Source organism: Canis lupus, chromosome 13, assembly GCF_011100685.1.
Source record: "Canis lupus familiaris isolate Mischka breed German Shepherd chromosome 13, alternate assembly UU_Cfam_GSD_1.0, whole genome shotgun sequence".
Classification (NCBI taxonomy): Eukaryota; Metazoa; Chordata; class Mammalia; order Carnivora; family Canidae; genus Canis; species Canis lupus.
The window spans coordinates 41,445,741-41,460,163 of NC_049234.1; the positions used below are offsets into that span (position 1 = coordinate 41,445,741).

A 14,423-nucleotide genomic window follows, 5' to 3' on the forward strand; every position below is an offset into this window, starting at 1 on the left:
TATCTTATATCTTGTATCTTATAAGATAATATATATCTTATATATCTTATTTTATATATATATATTTTTACTGCTTCAATAGCACATATAGTAGCTATTTGATTTAATTGGAGAGAAAACTTTGCATTATACGTGAACCTCAAGACCTGATAAAAGCCCACTTTTGATTTATAATTAAATGAATAAAAATTACAAATCTTTGGCATACTAAATATCAGGACTCCCGACCTATTCAGATGCTAATGTCTCATTGAAGTCCTCTGTCCATTGCCTTGGGAAAATAGAGCTTCTGGAAGAGTCCTGAATGCCAGCCCCAGGAGGCTGAACTTTAAGAACCGATGCAAACCCCCACCAGGAAGGCAAGATCTAGTTAAACAGAGACGATGAACTGAATGGAAAATATAAATATAAATACGCTGCTCTTCTTTCCTCTTCCCTTTCCTCCCACAGTCGTGTCTTTTGGGAAGATTTTTATCCATCTCATAATCTAATGGCTACAGACAGGGTCTACTGTTTAACGTTTTGTTTAGGTGTCATCACTTTTACCAAGTCCACTTTTCCGAACCTCCCTATGAATGTTACAATACTGTTGGCCCCACTTTTATTGATATGATTGACCTAGAGCACTGTGCATGTGGAAGGTGAACAGCATAATGACTTTACATTCCCATATTATGACACAATTACCAGAATCGGTTTGGTTAAATACCATCATCTCTTATCAATACAAAAATAAATAAAAAACAATTTTCGTTGTGATGAGAACTCTCAATATTTACTCCCTTGCCACCTCTCAGATACACTATAAAGCAGTATCGCTGGAGTCGTCATGTTGTACTGTAAATCGCTACTACTTCTTTATCTTAAAATTCAGTTTGTACCTTTTCACCTTTCCCTCAACCACCATTCTGGTTACTTCAATCTCATCTCTTTTTCTGAATTAGTTTTTTCTTCTTTCTTCTGTTTTAGGTTCCACATATTAGGGAATATATATATATATATTTGCCATTCAATGTCTCACTCATTTCACTTGGCGTATTGCCTTCAAAGTCCAGCACCGTTACCACACGTAGCAGGATTTCCTTTCCTATGGCAGACTCCTGTTCCATTCTACAGGTAACACTGCTTCATCCAGTCACCGTTCATGGGCACGGAAGTTCTCGTGTCTTGGTTGTTGAAAATAGTGCTTCTCGATCATGGAGGGGCAAGCACTTTCTAGAATATTCTGTTTCCTATGGATATGGTCACAGAAGTGGAAATGCTCAATACTACAGTAGCCTTATTTTTAAATTTTGAGGAACCACCATATCTTTTGCAGAGCAACTGTACCACCCTGCGATCCCAACAACATGGCCCGAAGGTTCCCCTTTCTCCATATTCTCAGCAGCATCTCTAATCTCTTGTCTTTTCTATGATAGCCCTTGCAATGGATGTGAGGTGATGTCTCATTGTGTTCTTGGCTTGTGTTTTTCTGACGGTTAGTCATGCTGTCTACCTGTTTATCATGTGTTCACTTTCTCTAGGAAAATGCCAGAGCATCGTGCACTGCGTCTGGGTTCCAGGGACAAGACCAGTCTCCACAGGACCTTTAGGATACTTGTTTACATAGACATGGATGCGTGCAGGGTCACTCTTCTGGCTGAGGCGCAATCCCATATTTTAAAGAGGATACTAATGGAGAGGACAGGAAAGGGATGAAAGGGAGGCTTCTGAGGTCCTTTACTCTGTCCTTGGAGCTCATAGGTCCTGCTCTTTGCCCCTGTGATTCTGGAAAGACACTGCCTTGAGAACACCCAAATAAAACTGTTCTTTTCTCTGGTGGTGTACCTGCCTGGGGCTGTAATGCTAGAGCTGGAGAACATGATGCAGGGGGCCTCCTCTGCAATGGTACCTAGGGACTTCTGCTGGAGGAACTGCAGGGGTAAGACTCCTGCAGAGGCCATTGTGGTCCTCCCCCTGCCCAGAGCCAACTTGAAACTCTTAGTGGCATCTCTCCCTGCAGTCGAGGTAGCTGAAAGGGGAGGTGGCTTCCAAGAACTTTCATCGATTCATTCCGTAACTAGGCATAAGCACTCGGGTACGTTGGTGGGCCCAGGGGTTGAGGTGAAAATACCACGAGCTCCCTGACTTTAGGAACTTAACGGTCTGGAAATGGACAAAAGCACAAAAACAACAAGGCATGAAAGGAAAGAGCTGTATGCACACAAGACTGTATGCTGGAAGCAAGGCTGGGGAGCCATGGGAGAGGAAGGTAAGAAAGGTCTCAGTGAGGGTGACATTGGGGAGAACAGAATAGCAAAAGGGATTTAGATCTGCACACATCTGGGTGCTGCATGTTGGGAAGAAAGGACCCCTGCTGCAGATACTGACTAACAGAAACTGGTTTGGCCAGAGGAGGTGGAAAAGGCAGCCAGCATGGCTGAGGGGAAATGCTGAGGGATCTGGAGAGAGGGAAGAGGGCAGGGAGAGCCGCTGAGGCCCGGTGGACTGGTGGTAACGTGCTGTTCCCCTGCTACACTATTGCCCCAGGACCTTGCATCTTGCACATTGTATAATTTCTCACCGGTTCTGTGGCTAAGGAAGCCAGGCCCAAATTAGCTTGGTTCCTCCACCTCCAGGTCCATCAGAGGCTGTGGCTGTGGCCTCATGGGAGGCTAGCCTGGCAGAGGATTTTCTGCCAAGTGGATTCAGTTCTCTGCCATGTGAGCCTATGTATGTGGCAGCTCACAACATCTCTGGTTGATTTATGATTCAGGGATAGAGAAGAAAATGGGAAAGGGAAAGGGTAAGAAGTGGAACATGAGTTAGCGGGATAGGACAAGAAAGGGGGGCTATTGAAGGTAGAGGCTATTTCCAATTGGAGCTTAGATGTGACATGCCAACTTGTTGGCTGTACCGTATGGGTCAGAAGCCAGTCACGAAGCACCTCGGGGTGACACAGGGACACTTATGCCACAGGTCAGGTTCCTGGGAGCCTTGTAAAGGCTGCGGCCCTCAGAGGTCGAAACGAGGGAACCAGGTCTTCTAAATATAACAGGAAATGATTGGACAGTTGGACTACAGAAGATGACCATGTCTGCCTCTTGGAGCATTTCCACCCCATTGTGATGTCCCCATTGAAATGAGGCCAGAGGAACCTGCTATTGTGATATTCCATTGCTGGAGCCCAGGCCTCTGCCAAGCGGTGCTCCATAGCTCATCCCACCCCTTCTGGTCAATCTTCCATCCGTATATCTGTGCTTCAGATACACAGGATACCAGCCCACACGCCTTATAAATATCATGCATAGACCCCTGGTGATGTGCCTAGGAAGTAGATTCTAGGAGATTCCAGGCTGATCTCCACAGTGCAGGTTGGGAAACTGTGAACTATTTGAGAGACCCAGTAGGTTAGGTATGACATAGCACTGAGAAAACTCAGAAATAAAGGTCTGAATTCAGCTCCGTGTCCTCACAGGTAGACCTCATTGCATGTTCAGTGGGTTGTGTCTATGGCATTTCTTGGCACATGATGTAAAGCTAAGGGGATGGCATGGGGTAAGCATTCATCTGCCAAGAAGGGGCTCTGGATAGGGCTGACTGGAGGAAGGGGCCCAGGTCCCAGTATCTTGAAAAAGTGATGTCACTTCCTTGGTGACAGGCCTGCAACTGATTTGGAACTCTGGTAACCAGGCACCTGCATTCCACAACCGCTCACTTTACTGGAGACGGTTGAGAGAACAAGATGTCCTCTTGCTGTTGTCCTACTTTGAGTTGCTCTGGGCTCTGGAGAGTCCAGAGTGAGAGATGTTCACGTAGCTGTCGACGTCAGCTCGGCCCTCTTCTCCGACGTTTCTGCTTATGTGGCAGGAGACCTCAACAGGTACAACAAGGCAACCTGGGGAGGCCACTGGAGAGCAGGCACACTGTGATCTCAGCTGAGCGGGCTCCCACCTCTGCCACCTCCTTGTGTGTGTGTCTGTGTGTTTATGCGTGTGTGAGTGTGTCTGGGTGTGTGTGTGTATGTGTGTGTGCGAGTGTAGAGGGGACCGAGGAGAGGAACATGCCCTTCTGGGCACAAACCAGCTGCCAGCTGTTGGCAGCCTGACACACCTTTGATGTTCAGACCCCAGGCCATAGCAGGCAGATGAGAAGGGGAGTCCTGGGGACCAAGCTCAACTCCCAGTATGGGAGTCATGAGCCCAAGAGCCTCTTTCATCTGGCTTCCTCCTTGCCAGATGTCTCCACAGCTGCCCCTCTGGCCTGAACAGGAGAACGTGGTTTCTAATGCAGGTGTCCCCTGGGGGTGATGTCGCGGGAGGACCCTAAGGTCTCTTGGCCCTGTATTTACGGGGCACTCTATTTGCAGAGCTGCACCCAGGAGGTCTTGGAAGAGATGGTCTCTGGCTTCAACTATTCCAGCTCCCTAGACAATGATCTGGTGCTCCCGACAAACAGGGATCGGTGCTGCTCTGAGGTAAGAAACGGAAGAGGGCTCACCCCAGAAATATGGCCCCCACACGAATGAGGAGAGAAAGCTGGGGCCCTCCCCTAGTGTGTCCACATGAGTGTCCCACAGGCCCAACCGCAGAGAGATCTGAACCTCTACGCCTAGCCTCCAGCTACGTGGGATGTGGGAGGACACTCTTCACCTGTGTTGGAGTGGTGCAGGATATAGTTCATGTTTTGAGGAATTGGAGGGCTTTGTTTTGTTTTGTTTTCCCAAAGCCATGAGTATCTTTGCATTCTACTTCTGTTTTTTTTTTTTATAATAAAGTTGTTTTTATTGGTGTTCAGTTTGCCAACATACAGAATAACACCCAGTGCTCATCCCGTCGAGTGCCCCCCTCAGTGACCGTCACCCACTCACCCACACCCCCTGCCCTCCTCCCCTTCCACCACCCCTAGCTCTTTTCCCAGAGTTAGGAGTCTTCGTGTTCTGTCTCCCTTTCTGATATTTCCCACACATTTCTTCTCCCTTCCCTTATATTCCCTTTCACTATTATTTATATTCCCCAAATGGATGAGAACATACACTGTTTGTCCTTCTCCGACTGACTTACTTCACTCAGCATAATACCCTCCAGTTCCATCCACGTCGAAGCAAATGATGGGTATTTGTCATTTCTAATGGCTGAGGAATATTCCATTGTATACATAAACCACAGCTTCTTTATCCGTTCATCTTTCGATGGACACTGAGGCTCCTTCCACAGTTTGGCTATTGTGGACATTGTTGCTGTGAACATTAGGGTGCAAGTGTCCAGGCGTCTCACTGCATCTGTATCTTTGGGGTAAATCCCCAACACTGCAATTGCAGGGTCGTAGGGCAGGTCTGTTTTTAACTCTTTGAGGAACCTCCACACACTTTTCCAGAGTGGCGGCACCAGGTCACATTCCCACCAACAGTGTAAGAGGGTTCCCTTTTCTCCACATCCTCTCCAACATTTGTGGTTTCCTGCTTTGTGAATTTTCCCCATTCTCACTGGGGCGAGGTGGTATCTCATTGTGGCTTTGATTTGTATTTCCCTGATGGCAAGTGATGCAGAGCATTTTCTCATGTGCGTGTTGGCCACGTCTGTGTCTTCCTCTGTGAGATTTCTCTTCATGTCTTTTGCCCATTTCATGATTGGATTGTTTGTTTCTTTGCTGTTGAGTTGAATAAGTTCTTTATAGATCTAGGAAACTAGCCCTTGATCTGATACGTCATTTGCAAATCTCTTCTCCCACTCTGTAGGTTGTCTTTGAGTATTGTTGACTGTATCCTTTGCTGTGCAAAAGCTTCTTATCTTGATGAAGTCCCAATAGTTCACGTTTGCTTTTATTTCTTTTGCCTTCGTGGATGTATCTTGCAAGAAGTTACTGTGGCCGAGTTCAAAAAGGGTGTTGCCTGTGTTCTCCTCTAGGATTTTGATGGAATCTTGTCTCACATTTAGATCTTTCATCCATTTTGAGTTCAATTTTGTGTCTGCTGCAAGAGAGTGGTCTAGTTTCATTCTTCTGCATGTGGATGTCCAATTTTCCCAGCACCATTTATTGAAGAGACTGTCTTTCTTCCAGTGGATCGTCTTTCCTCCTTATCGAATATTAGTTGACCGTAAAGTTCAGGGTCCACTTCTGGGTTCTCTATTCTGTTCCATTGATCTATGTGTCTGTTTTTGTGCCAGGACCACACTGTCTTGATGACCACAGCTTTGTAGTACACCCTGAAATCTGGCATTGTGATGCCCCCAGATATGGTTTTCTTTTTTAAAATTCCCCTGGCGATTCCCCTGTCTTTTCGGATTGCACACAAACCTTAAAATAATTTGTTCTAACTCTCTGAAGAAAGGCCACGGTATTTTGATAGGGATTGCATTAAACGTGTACATTGCCCTGGGTAACATGGACATTTTCACAATATCAATTCTGCCAATCCATGAGCATGGAATATTTTTCCATCTCTTTGTGTCGTCCTCTATTTCCTTCAGATGTGTTCTGTAGTTTTTAGGGTATAGATCCTTTACCTCTTTAGTTAGGTTTATTCCTAGGTATCTTATGCTTTTGGGTGCAATTGTAAATGGGATTGACTCCTTAAGTTCACTTTCTTCAGTCTCATTGGTAGTGTAGAGAAATGCCACTGATTTCTGGGCATTGATTTTGTACCCTGCCACGCTACCAAATTGCTGTATGAGTTCTAGCAATCTTGAGGTGGAGGCTTTTGGGTTTTCTATGTAGAGTATCTTCTGTCTTCTGTTTTTATTATTTCACCTACTAGTCCCAGATATGCTTTGGAGAAGCCAGCTCCACCGTCCCTGCCGACCTTCTCTGAGCCCTTCCAAATCATCACACTAAGGAGGGTGATTTAACACAAAAGCAAGGGCGGGATGAAGTCATCCTATATGTTTTCATATCAAATGTTTACATAGTTTCTCCCTATATGTTTCTCAATAACATGTCGTCTCTCAGAACACATCAGATCATTGTAGGCCCAACAGCTCATGAGCTGTATCCTGATAGATCTTCGTAGGCCTCCATCAATGGGGCCGTCTGCCACAGGCATTCAGACTCTCAAGGCCCTGGCCTTTGACCTAATGCCATTCTCTTGCCATCTCTGCGGTCCTGCAAGGAGCACCTTATGTGTCCCCACAGACTGTTTGGGTTGCTAGACCTGCCATAACCTGGAACCCCAGATGAGGGGGAAGGCCTCTGATGCCTCCTGGCACCAGTAGCTGGCTCTTTTTGGAATGATCCACCCAGGAACGCTTGGATGAGGTGCTCATCCAAGAGTTCAACTCCTCCATCTCCCCTGACAAGCAGAAGGGGATCAGGCCACCAACCACATCCATTAAAGGCCTGCAGTGAGAGCAGGCCCCCATTCATGGTCAATCCACACGCAGAGAGGATCAGGGCATGCCCAGAGCCTACTCTAGAAAAAACTGACACCCTTGGGCCCTGCAGGAGAAGGGAATTTTCCCTTGAGCCTTCCTCCTAGGTCAGGGACAGCCGAAGCCACATCCGCTTAAGGGAAACCCCATGCAGCCCACGCTCTGGTCTCTTCTCACCCGCAATGTATATGAACTTGAACAGCATTTGAGGGTCTAGGCCTCTGTGTTCTCGTGGCAGTTGGGATGTAACTGAAGACTCTGTGGCATCCTGGTCTTCGTAAGAGCTAGTAGTTGAGAGGAATGCTGTTGTTGCTCGGCTAACAGAACGTGTTGAAGTGGCCAATGCTTTACCATGTCTTCTCTAAAACCAGTGGTACTTTGAAGCCTCGAACCTTTTTCTGTGTGGGCACTCGAGTCCCTTGTCCTGTGCAACTTTCTGAGGGGTTGGGAGTCTGTGGGCGGGGCGCCAGACCTTGATCTTCCCAGTGGTTCCCGGTTTGGAGGCTGACTACAGTGCCCCTCCTTGTGTCTCTGGTGTGAAAAGCAATCAACCCTATCCGTGAGTGAGGCCAGGACCATGCTGACGCTCAGAGAAGGGAGAATGGATGATTTTCTACAGTCCTTGGTGCCATCCTTCCAGGACAGAAGCCTCATCATCAACCCAGTCCTTTCTTGTCTCTACCAAGTGTTCACCACAGCCCAACGAGTCCTGGGCCAGCAATTCTCTAGGTGAGTGACCACCCCATACACCACTGGGGCCAAGAACAGAAGCTTTGGCGAGCAGACCACTCACCAATCTGCCACAAACCTAAGCCCCAAATCCGGTGTGCGTGGAGGATGCAGTAGAGGAGGCCCTTGGCCATTGAGAAGAGAGAAGAAGTAGAAACACCAGACTCAGACAGGTTTTCTGGATGACCAGGTCATCTACTGCAAGGCCAGCGACAGGGGGGTTGGAAGTCATGCTGAGGACATTCTCGGGGACCCCTACACAAAGAATGGTGCTATGCGAGTACCACATGGCATGAAAGGCCATGCTCTGATGCGGCTCCGCACCTGACTCTCCCCAGCACCCTCTCTCCCATCTCGGGGACCTGGCCTGACCGCAATCTGCAGGACACCTGGCCGTCCCTGCACCGGGCCTGCTTCGATGTACAGGAGTCCTGGGTGCAGGCAAACCTGTATGCCCTGTATTGCCATGCCCCCATTATCGTGATGCCACGGCAACTTCTGCAGCTCACGGAGGCAGACGCAGAGTCAGAGGGTAAGGGGGATTGCAAGCTGGGCAGACTATCTGGGATGGGGTTCAGGGGCTGCGTGTTTCTCTATCGGCCATGGACTCTGCCCTGTTTCTGGAAGGACATGGGGCAAGTCAGCCCTGTGGACAAACATTTCTCCTTATCCTGTCCCAGTGCCAGCTCCACGGCTCCTTCCGGCGTCTCCTCCGTCGGCTCCTCCAGACCTGAAACAAGAGCTGGTGCCTTCCTCACGTGTACCGGGTCCTGAACTGCAGTCAGTTCCACCACCAGCCTTCGTGGGGCCTGACACTCCTTCCCTAAGCACAAAGACGGAGCCACCTCCAGCCCCAGAGGCCACCTGCCACTGGGGAACCCCCGCGCACCAGCGGCATGAGGAGCAGCCTGGGCTCATGGCCTTCCCTCCCAAGCTGGTGGCAGAGCAGTTGACCTCCATAGACGCGGTGAGCAGCGGGGCGCCCAGGCCGGGGGGCCGGGGCAGGCTTGCTTCCTGCTGTCATCTGCCCCAGTCCTGCCTTTCCCTGATGCGCACTTGTGTGGTCGGGGTCCAGATCTCAGCTCCATCCCTTACCAACCACCTCACCCTGTCCAGTTCCTCAAACCCTTGCTCTCACTGTCCAGCTGCAGACTGTGGAGCTAGACCATGGGATGGACTGACCCAGAGTCCCTGTGTCGATTACATGAGCCAGAACTGATACGTAAAGGGGCAGGCCCTGGTCCTGGGCGGGCAGCGGGGGCAACTCACTGTGTGCGGCCGAGCCCACGACTCACCACGCACCTGCCTTGGAGGCCGAGCACCCCACACTTATTAGGCATCTAATGGAAACCGAAGTTCAGGGAGGCAGACAAATGTGTGGCTGCCCCCCACTCTGTGAGAATGTGCTGCTGAGAGGGGAGGAGGGCCAGGGCATGAACACTGGGAGGGGAAGATGCCCCCTGAGGATCCCCCTTAAACTGCCACCTGTAACTTGAAGTTAGTGGGGATGATCAGGGTACAGAGGCCCTCCTGCCCCCCTACCACCCCCTGGCAGTACCTGCTCCTCGTTCATCCTGCACTGGGCTCCCTCAGGGAAGAGCAATGGAGGGCAGTCCAGGGACTCTAACTGGGTCAGGCCACTTTCTGTGCTGGCTGAGCCCCGGCTCTGACAGGGGACCCCTATGTAGGACATGAATCCTGCATGTGCAATGGCTGTGTGAGCGAGCGTCCCCCTATTCTCTAGGATCTTTTCAAGAAGGTGCAGCCCCAACAGTGCCTGGGCTCCATCTGGTCCAAGAGAAATGAGCCTGGATATGAGCACCGGACATGCACAGTCAGTGCCACCGTCACCCAGTTCAACAACGTGGCCAACTGCGTCATCACCACCTGCCTTGGCAACGCACGCATGACGGCCCGGGACAGGGCGGAGGTGGTGGAGCACTGGATCAAGGTGGCCAAGGTCAGCCTACGGGAGGCCCGGCTGACCTGCTCTTCTGAGCCTGGCAACTGCTCTTCCCTTGATCATTCCTCAAGGCTGAAGTCTCTGCTCTGAGTTCTTCTTCCCGGGAACATGCTGCCCATCCCTTGCATGGCCTGATGTTGGGATGCTCAGTTCCCACATGACTCTTTCCTTGGAGGGAAGGGAAATGCCGCCTCTCCCCAGCAGGGCTCCTCGGGGGGTCCTCCATGCGCCCTTCTGTAGGCCCCTGCACATCCGTCTCATGCAGGAGAGGAGACTGACACTGAGCAGAGTGCAGCTCTCCAGCACACAGGGCTCCTGCTGGCCACCTGACAGCTCATGCTCTTCCTCCCCAGGCCTGCCGAACCTTACGGAACTACTCCTCCCTGCACGCCATCCTCTCGGCTCTGCAGAGTGTCTCAATTCACCGCCTGAAGAACACATGGGCCAAAGTTTCCAGGTGAGGGGTCCTTGCTCCAGAAGGACCATGAACGATGAGAGATGTCCCATAGGCCTGTCCTTTCTGGCTTCCTCGGTCACCCTGGACTTCCTAGGAGGCAGGAATCCATGACAACAGGATGTGGGTGGGCAGGCGGGCAGGGGATTTTCTCAGGCTTCCTGGCCAAGAGGCCACCATGCCTCCAAAGGTCCCCATTTGGGGAGTCTGGGCTGAGCTGAGGTACAAGGTTTTGGATGCGAACATGACAGCAACTAGAGTCTCTTCGCAATTGAAACCAAAACTGACCAAAGCAGAGCTGTTCAATTAATAGGGCATCGGATGCACCGGATGACCCTCCAAAGAGCTCCCTCCCGTGTCCTTCAACGACCTGAGTGCTCAGAGGAACCCAAGGAAACCCTGATCCAGCAGTTGAACTCCTTCGAGGTCTCAGATCACAGGGTCTGCCCTCAACCCGACCCTAGTGTTCCAACATCCGTCCTGCCTTCTTTCTCTCTCCTCAGGAAGAAGATTCAAGCATTTGAAAAACTGTGCTCCCAGGACAATCCCCAGAGCAGGAACCTGCTTCTCAAGGTAGTATGGGAGGTGTTGGGATAGAAAGAGAGGCGGCGTGGGAGCAACGGTGTCCTACGTGACTGAATTAGGGACTGGCCCGGAGCATTCCTTCGGCGAGTGAAGCCTTTGGCATGAACGTGGACGCAGCCTGGGGTGAAAATCCACCAGGGGTGGAAAAGCAGCTGCTGCTCAACCAGGATCCCTGAGCTGGACCCTCGCGCTCCCTGTCGCCAGCCGGTCCCGATGGGGGCCTCTCCCGAACTGGAGAGCCCAGAGGACAGGCCTGCGCCCAGCGAGGGGTTTGAATGGGATGAGGGCCCCAACGGGGATGGTAGGAATAGGACCCTGGGTCCTCGGGAGACCGAGGGAGGGAGCTGGAATTCGCCCCTTTCCCAGTGAGGAACCAGGCTCAGGGAGGCCAGGCTGCAAGCTCCAGGTCACACAGGGAGTGAATGCTGGAGCTGAGGTTGTTCTGGAATCCCTCACGGGAGGCTGAAGGAGGACGTCGCGGCTACCCTCTGCTTCTGGTCGATGTCCAGGGTGTGAGGTCAAAGATGGGTGGTGGAAGGGGAGGTGGGCGGGGTGTGGGGGCGCCTGGGTGACGGGCACTGGGAGGGGCACCTGATGGCATGAGCACTGGGTGTTATTCTATATGTTGGCAAAATGAACAGCATTAGAAATAAATATATACATAAAAAGAAAAGAAAAAAGAAAGTTCGGTGGGAGTAGTGGCCCGAGGTGATCACGGTCTTGAGGAACTTGTCCTTGGCCCTACAGGACCGGCCGGCTAAGCTTGGAGCCCTGGGGATCAACATGCAGACAGCATGGAAGAGGCGGCAGCAGCAGCAGGTGAGCGAGCCCCGGATCCGTGGCCTCGAGCCCAGAGGAGAGGGTTCTCCCCGGAGAGCTGGAAGGCCCCAAATCAAGGCAGGTGGGGCCGTCCAACTCCAGCTCTGCCTCCCGTAGCCACAGCTTCGACAACCCTTCTTTCGAGGTGACCCGGAGGAGGGTCTATACAGCTGGAAACAATGTGTCAGTGGTGGCAGGGCCCGGAGCACCTACACCCCGATGTCCTACAGCTCGCCCTTGACGCGCTTAGGAGGACTCTGGTGTTGTGGGAGGGTGAGGGGGGGAGCCCAGGGGAGGCCCCAAGGGTCCTGGTGTGCACCACGTGGGAGCTGGGGCGGGCGGGCCGGGGTGCTGACCTGTCCCAGGGAGGGACCCCGGGGACCCGAGAGCAGGGCCTCATTCCTTCCCCGCCCCGACACAGGGTGTCGTCCCCTTCCTGGGCTCCTTCCTCACCGAGCTCTTCATGCTGGATACTGCCATGGAGGAGTACCTGGAGGTGCGTGGGCCCGGGGCTGGGACGGGGGGCCAGAGTCCTGATGTGGGGGAGCACAGGGCCCCTGAGCCGAGCCCCGAGCTCTCCGTCCTTGGCAAGTCTCCCCTCCTGAAAGGCTCCCCGCTGCCCTGGGAGCGCGGGTCCAGGGCCCAGGGCTGGGAGGAGTGAGGGAGGCTGCACCTAGGTCACGGGTCCCGAGATCGAGTCTGCGGCCCGAATGCCAAGCGGCCGAGGTCAGGCTGGGTGGGCCTCAGCCTGTGGGGGCCGAGTGACGTCAGGGTCCCCGGCCTGAGCGGCCCTTAGCGAGCCTCGCATCTCCTGCCCACCTGAGGCTTTGGCCTCCCCTCCTGTGCTCCGGGACGCCAGATCCGCTCCCTCCCCGCCAGGTCTCCTTTCCCTGGACCCGGGGCCTGGCCTGGATCGCAGGCCTGTCACCGGGGGGTCCTGGCCCCTGTGTGCCTGGCCCTAGGGCGTGAGTGGGGGTGGGTAGCGGCACCCAGTAGCACCCGAGGCCTCTCCCCGATGGACTGTGCTTGTCTGCTTTCCAGGGCAATGAGGTCAACCACCGGAAGAAGAACAAGGTGAGGCTCTCTCTGAGCTCCCGCACGGAGGGGGAGGCTGGGGCTGTCAGAGGGGTCCCCGGGAGCACCACGCCGGGCCTCCATCCCCTCATTGTCACATTGTCGGGGACGGTTCCCTGAGAAAGGGAAAGTCCCCGCAGTTGGCCAGGCCAGAGGCGCGGCCATCAGGGACACCTGGCCAGGGCTGGGCCGGGTGGGCTCCCCTCTGAGAACCAGCTGGGACGGGAGGAGTGTGCAGGATGGGGGGTCGCCACGTGTCAGAGACCAGCCCCGGGCCCCTGTCCCCGGGCGCAGCCCCCGAAGGCCTCGCCGCCCCCAGGCTCCTCATGCCCCCGTCCTCTCTCCGGGCCCAGGAGTACCGAGTCCTGACCGAGATCCTGCTGCTCCAGGTGGCCGCGGATCGGTACCGCATCGAGCCCGAGCAGCCGTTCCGGGCCTGGTTCCAGTCTGGGACGTGGCTCAGCGAGGAGGAGAGGTGAGGCCCCCAGGGCTGAGGGCGGGAGGGCGGCCTGCTCAGGGGCCCCTCAGGGATCCTTCTCCTTTGGCTCCCGGGGCGGCCTCCAGCCCTGCTGCTGGGGCTCCAGGCTCCAGCTCCTTGGAAATCCCAGGGGAGACTCCGGACCTGAAGCTCCTGCTCAACTCACACGTGTCCCTCTGTCCTCAGCTACACCCTGTCCTGCCAGCTGGAGCCCCGAGCCGGCCACCAGACAGGAGGAGCCGGCCGCAGTCACCCTCAGGCCTGAGCCGAGGTGCAGGGGCCTCAAGGGGACGGGGCCCGTCTGTGCGACACCACTTCCTCCCGCCTCTTCTATTGGGAAGACGATATGTCATGGTCTTAACTCATAAATGGAAGATTTCAATGTTGTGATATTAAAGCCGCTTTACTGTCCAGGAGTCGTTTGGGTCTTTTGCTTCCTGTTGGAATCTAAGAGAATCAAAAGGTCTCATAGTCATTTTCTAGCTTTTCCATCCAGATATTGTTTTCTTTATTGACGAGGGACAGACAGAGGCGGGCTCCGTGTGGGGGGTCGGTCATGGGCCTGAAACCCAGGGCTCCAGGGTCAGGATCTGAGACAGAGGCAGAGGCCCTGACACTGAGCTACCAGGCGACCCTCTTGTGCTCATTTTAAAGGAGAAATCTTACAGAGTCCCCAGCTCCTGTATGTGGGAAGAAGTAGAGGATCCAGCCTCCTCCCAGGTCCTGAAGCACATCCCCAGGCCCCCTTCCCCAGAGGACAGTGTCAGGAACTTGGGCAGACAGCAGAGACACCCCTCAGAGCTGCTGATATTCAGAGGGTGCAGGGACTTCCCCAGGAACAGCAACACCCCTGACCTGGGGGTCCTGAAGGGGACCGCCCGCCAGGACCCTCTCCTGCCCAGGACAGGGGCTCCCTTTGTACACTTTCAAGGAAGGAGGACTTTGTCTTGCCACTTCTTCTGATGTGGATTCTTT

At 53.2% G+C, this 14,423-nt stretch overlaps 2 protein-coding genes across 5 annotated transcripts; both read left to right on the top strand.

Annotated features, from left to right (window-relative positions):
- Positions 1–3,679: 3,679 nt before the first annotated feature.
- On the top strand, positions 3,680–12,079 carry LOC119876938 (ral guanine nucleotide dissociation stimulator-like). Of its 3 annotated transcripts, none has more exons than XM_038555967.1 (9): positions 3,681–3,862; positions 4,349–4,456; positions 7,891–8,075; positions 8,414–8,607; positions 8,756–9,042; positions 9,820–10,035; positions 10,392–10,495; positions 10,996–11,594; positions 11,825–12,079. In XM_038555967.1, the coding sequence occupies exons 1-8, from the start codon at positions 3,725–3,727 to the stop codon at positions 11,087–11,089; spliced, it is 1,326 nt and encodes a 441-aa protein (XP_038411895.1). In that variant the 5' UTR covers positions 3,681–3,724; the 3' UTR covers positions 11,090–11,594; positions 11,825–12,079. The 3 variants fall into 3 exon arrangements, with proteins under 3 accessions (XP_038411897.1, XP_038411895.1, XP_038411896.1); XM_038555968.1 differs by having other exon boundaries at positions 10,996–11,587; XM_038555969.1 differs by lacking the exons at positions 10,996–11,594; positions 11,825–12,079 and adding an exon at positions 10,806–10,964 and having other exon boundaries at positions 3,680–3,862.
- On the top strand, positions 11,638–13,861 carry LOC119876939 (ral guanine nucleotide dissociation stimulator-like). Of its 2 annotated transcripts, XM_038555970.1 has the most exons (6): positions 11,638–11,896; positions 12,014–12,169; positions 12,318–12,392; positions 12,938–12,970; positions 13,324–13,445; positions 13,635–13,861. In XM_038555970.1, the coding sequence occupies exons 1-6, from the start codon at positions 11,861–11,863 to the stop codon at positions 13,711–13,713; spliced, it is 501 nt and encodes a 166-aa protein (XP_038411898.1). In that variant the 5' UTR covers positions 11,638–11,860; the 3' UTR covers positions 13,714–13,861. The 2 variants fall into 2 exon arrangements, with proteins under 2 accessions (XP_038411898.1, XP_038411899.1); XM_038555971.1 differs by lacking the exon at positions 12,014–12,169.
- The last annotated feature ends 562 nt before the right edge of the window (positions 13,862–14,423 follow it).

Bases quoted from the DNA above. Each gene is read 5' to 3' on its own strand.
- LOC119876938 (XM_038555967.1), top strand. From the start codon at position 3,725: ATGTCCTCTTGCTGTTGTCCTACTTTGAGTTGCTCTGGGCTCTGGAGA. The intron at 8,608-8,755 runs GTAAGGGGGATT...ATCCTGTCCCAG, and splicing joins GGCAGACGCAGAGTCAGAGG to TGCCAGCTCCACGGCTCCTT. The intron at 9,043-9,819 runs GTGAGCAGCGGG...CCTATTCTCTAG, and splicing joins AGTTGACCTCCATAGACGCG to GATCTTTTCAAGAAGGTGCA.
- LOC119876939 (XM_038555970.1), top strand. From the start codon at position 11,861: ATGCAGACAGCATGGAAGAGGCGGCAGCAGCAGCAG. The intron at 12,393-12,937 runs GTGCGTGGGCCC...TCTGCTTTCCAG, and splicing joins CCATGGAGGAGTACCTGGAG to GGCAATGAGGTCAACCACCG. The intron at 13,446-13,634 runs GTGAGGCCCCCA...CTCTGTCCTCAG, and splicing joins TGGCTCAGCGAGGAGGAGAG to CTACACCCTGTCCTGCCAGC.